The sequence below is a fragment of the Papilio polytes genome, unplaced genomic scaffold, assembly GCF_000836215.1.
Source record: "Papilio polytes unplaced genomic scaffold, Ppol_1.0 DF821289.1, whole genome shotgun sequence".
In the NCBI taxonomy this organism is placed as follows: domain Eukaryota; kingdom Metazoa; phylum Arthropoda; class Insecta; order Lepidoptera; family Papilionidae; genus Papilio; species Papilio polytes.
Genome location: NW_013527915.1, coordinates 3,623,262 through 3,628,035, shown reverse-complemented (window position 1 = coordinate 3,628,035; position 4,774 = coordinate 3,623,262). Strand labels below are relative to the sequence as shown.

General features: G+C 38.2%; 1 protein-coding gene across 1 annotated transcript in view; it reads left to right on the top strand.

Annotated features, from left to right (window-relative positions):
* Positions 1–3,740, top strand: part of LOC106109118 (poly(A)-specific ribonuclease PARN-like domain-containing protein 1) — a 7,367-nt gene extending 3,627 nt beyond the window's left edge. The window contains exons 6-10 of the mRNA XM_013290521.1: positions 281–317; positions 583–699; positions 1,852–1,940; positions 2,490–2,588; positions 3,598–3,740. Of these exons, the coding sequence (XP_013145975.1) occupies positions 281–317; positions 583–699; positions 1,852–1,940; positions 2,490–2,588; positions 3,598–3,661 (406 nt within the window). The 3' untranslated portion in view covers positions 3,662–3,740. The remainder of the gene's footprint in view (positions 1–280; positions 318–582; positions 700–1,851; positions 1,941–2,489; positions 2,589–3,597) is intronic.
* Positions 3,741–4,774: the final 1,034 nt, after the last annotated feature.

Sequence of the window (4,774 nt, the reverse complement as noted above, 5' to 3'; positions counted from 1 at the left end):
CGCACAGAATAAAAAAAATCAGTAACTTGTCCAGTAAAACGTGGTCAAAGAACCAAATATGAACAACAAAATCATAATCTCCCCTACCTTTTCCTACTCCCGTAGGGTTGACGCACCGAGTTTTCCTCCTCCAAATAACTCATCATCCGTCATCTCGGTCATCACTCCCTTCTTGGTCATATCACCTTTTACACAATCCATCCATCTTAAACATAAAAAAAAATCTGCTTGTTTAGTCAACGATGCTAGTAATAACGAGGAAAAAGCTGGTGTTTTCCAGGTCTGATAACCATTTATCTATTCTTGATGACTGCACTGTCTCAGATATTGATCAGTTTTGTAAAACCAAAACGATAACTTACAAACCTTGCTGCAAAAAAGAAAAAAAAAGGTTGTCAAAGATATCTTATGTTACTAATATTATAAATGCGAAAGTTTAGATGGATGGATGTTTATTGGAGCTTGCAGCCTAAACGGCTAAACGGATTTCGATAAGATTTCGCATAGATGTAGAGGATAGTCTGGAAGAACACATAGGCTATTACTTTTTATAATTCCACGCGAACGAAATCGCGGCGAAAGCTAGTATTAAATGTATTAATTACATTCCAGAGCCTCGATGAAAACGATCCGCCCACGCACCGTCCCGATTTGTTGCACATCAAATCTCTAAAGGAGCGAATTATGAACATCGATAAGGTAAGAAGCAATAATAATAGTAAATATCTAAAAGATGCTTTCCAGATATCATAATAATTTGCGAGCAACTAATAATAGTGCGAGCGAAGGAACGCGTTCGCCGCGACCTCGCCGGAACATATCGCTATCACAAAGTTTACACTAAACCTGGCAGGATAAAGACGTTGCATAAGGAGCTCTGCGCCATACTATTTTAGTTGTACCTCGTAAACACGCCTCACACACCATAGGGATGTACTACATACTGTTGTTGTCGATAATATGATTTAATACTTCATTTTAATTTAATGCCAGGTATAATTCTAGGCTACCTATATGCGTATAGCTTCAACCATTTTACATTTAAAAATTATTTTAATTAAAAAAGTTATTCAAAAATATGATTTTATGAGTGTCAAACTTCATAACAAAGTTTGTGTTTACATCATATTAGTATAGATGTCAAGTTAACATTTATTAATGCTCGTAGTATTGACAAGCATGGTTTTTAGCATATCTTTCTGACAATACTACTTTTAGGTGAATAATTTAACAATACTATTTATGATGAATATTATATCGAACGTTGTAAATATGCATCACTAGTTGTGTCCGCGTTGTCTCAATCTTCGGCGCCAAAAGTACGTATGTTAAGGAACGGTTATGGTAGTAATAATCGTCCCCCGGGCCGGCGCTGTGCTGATGCGTTTTCCAACCGCGCGCGCACAACACGGTGTTTGGGATAGCTTTGAGTTTTTAACGACACGCCGACACAGTGTTTGACAAACACGCCCGTCGGAGATGCGGCCGACGTTTGGCGACCGGCCAGCGCTCGCTCCACACACACAAGCGTGAAGAAACACCCACATTATGCCACAAGCATATATTTCCCGCGCCCAGTTAAAACAGATTGATAATGCCCAAGTGTCACACGGAAAGAACTATATTTTAGCGCTGGGTTCGTTTTTAAAACGCCATCCGGGTGTTTGATTACTGAGACGTACGAGCGGTCATTTTTCATGCCACTGTCAAGGTCGATTTGAGGTTAGGTTATAAATAAAATTGGGTTGCGAATGTGATCGCGAGATGTGAAGATGTTCGTGGATAGATTGGGATATGGCATTGTTAGGGGTGGGGTGGGGGTGAGTGCGGGGATGACGACGCAGTGTGCAGGTGGCGAGCGCGGTGGCGGGGTGCGGGGCGGCGGACGTGCGCGCGCTGGGCCGCCGCGCCGCGCTTGTAGCCGCTGGCACGCACTTCACGTAAGTATGACGTGCGAATACATAATTAATGCAATTTACTCCTTGACGTAAACGAATCATTTTAGAATAAGCTAATGAAAAAAGAACAATGAAACTGCCTCCGCTTAAGAGTTTCTTTAATAATTTCCCCCACCTTATGCTAGTCCCGTAGGGTCGGCGCGCCAGGTTTTCATCCTCCAAATATCTATCATCCGTCATCTCAGTCATCACTCACTTCTTGATCCTGTCACCTTCCACGCAACCCATCCATCCCTTTCCAGGTCTACCTCTACCGAAATACCACTCCATATTCATAACTAACGTTCTTCTTGTTACATGCGATTCATCCCTTCTCATAACATGCACATAAGAGTTTCTCTAATGTGGGTATCATAAAACTTGAAATACCCTTGACTTTCAGCTGTAATGCCGACTAGTATTTCAAGTGCCGTACTATGATGTCTATTAGGACTTCTCAAGGTCATTTTATCAAGAATGTAACAGTTTCTTCTGGAGTGAAATTAACACAAGCAGTGAAGTAAACCAATCGTTTTATGTCAACATTTCCAGGGCTGAGAGGATCCTGAAGAAGTTGAACGACAGCCGGGACTACAGAGTGTCGACATACAAGCCGTACGCGCAGTCCGCGGCGCGTCGCCTCGCCATCTGGTAAACTTATTATAGACATTTATTTTGGCTAATGGAAATGTACGGAGACAATATTGTATATAATCTTTGGCACGGAACTCATTTTACAATCTATCCCAGCTTACTCTATAATTTAAATATAGCATAACCAATTCTTGAAAGAATACGAAATATAAAAAATCATTCACTCAATTACCCTTGTGGGTCAGCTGGGTTATAAAAGCACCAGACATTGTTATAATGTCCCAGAAAAATAAAGATATTTTTAGAAAGTATTCGACATTGGTGACCAATGATACGAATAATAATTGAATCGGAATAAATTTGTCGTTTTATAAAGTACAATTGCTTTAAACATAAATGACAAATAACAGCTCCGTATAAACAGTTTCATAGTCTTTATTATACGGTGTATTGCACTGCTCTTAAATAAATCCCACGCAACACTTCAAGCTACAAATAAATTTTGACCATAATGTTTACTCGTTTTTGTAACCTTCATAATTTTTGTTTATCATCATTATATTTTGACAAAGAATCCAAATATGTGTGCAACTCGTTGTTCTTTAAATATGCAACTAAAATATATAACTATTAAACGTAATATATTTTGAAATGCATTATTTGACATCAACATAATTTGTTTCGATTATAGTTAAATTATTACAACGTACATCAACAGTATTTTAAAACAAAAACATCCTTCCATAACCTTCGGATATTAGTTTGAAAAACTTTATATCACTAACAACTAGCTTTTGCCCGCGACTTTGTCCGCGTGGAATTAAATAAACGAAAGTAAATCTGCATTTAGGCGACATACTCCAACAAACATCCATACATCTTAACTTTTGCATTTATAAGTAAGATTGCTCTTAAAGTCATTCATTCAGTCCGCTCATGTCATTCACTCAGCGACCACAGTCCAGGTGTAATGCACATAATTTTTATAGCTACTTACCATTTTATTGGCAGCTTGCGTTAAAATGCGATAATAATTTGGTTTGATTTAAAATTGTTGATGTTGCAGGAGCGGCGCTTTGATCACAGGCAGCTTGTTGTTAGTGCTGCTACACAAGAGAGTCAAGTCGTAAACATACGTCATTCTGTTTGTATTAACTGATCAATAAGAGTTAATGTAAAGTAATAATTAAATAAATAAATCAAATATTACGTATAGTGTATTTTTTGCATTAAATGTTTTGCCTCATTTCATTCATGATTATACACGAACCGAGTAATATATACTTAAATGTGAAAAAGCTAAAGGTTGCAATACCTTTACTTTATTATGTTGACGAAGGAGAAGACGCATAAGGAGAGGAAATGTCCTCTTTATGTGCGTCTCCTCGTACGTCGATCAAGGGTAGCAGTCGCTTAGCTGCAAATTCAGGTAGCCGCTTGTTCGTTTGCTACCTTATGACATAAAAAAACAAACCTACATCAAATACACAATAAAATTAATAAAATCCTTACATTACGAATATTAAACATAGTTATACAATACTTATATTGGTATTTTGATTCACTACGCCGGCCGTGAATGAAACCTAAAACCAATAGTCCATTAAAGCTAAAAGAAACCGCATCAAAGAGGAAAGTTGTGGATATAACGCCATCAATCTATCATCGGTGCTCGAGAAATAAAATTCGCGTTAAGTGTTCCCATTCCTCGACGTCGAAACAATAAGTAGGCAAGACATTAGTTATTTCAGCTGAAAGCCGTTTATTTGCGGTGCAGGCGCTTTTAAACTGGGCGCTTGTACGTCGGCATCATTGAGTGCACGTAATGAAGCGATAAGCAGGAAGTTGCTCCCTCGTGTAGCCATTGTTCAGCTAGTGAGCGGTAAATCACCATAAATCATGCGTGTCAAAATGTTTACCCCGCTGCGCCGGCGCAGCGCATAAGTGAACGCCTCTACTCAGCTATTAAACGCAATTGATTCCATTCCAACACAAATGGATTTTATGCAACATTACATCGGATTCACTCATCGCTATAGATTGACAGTTTGATACCAATGATTTATGATATGTATAATTTTAAATAATTTCATCTATTTCGATCCTTACCCCTAATTTTTCTACGATCACATAAACAAAAAGGTATTAAGATTGAATATGGATTGCTACAAAGATAGACCGAAGAAATCCAAGTACTTTCTTGTGAAATGGAATGTAAAAGATAGAGTTGATAGCTGATAGAG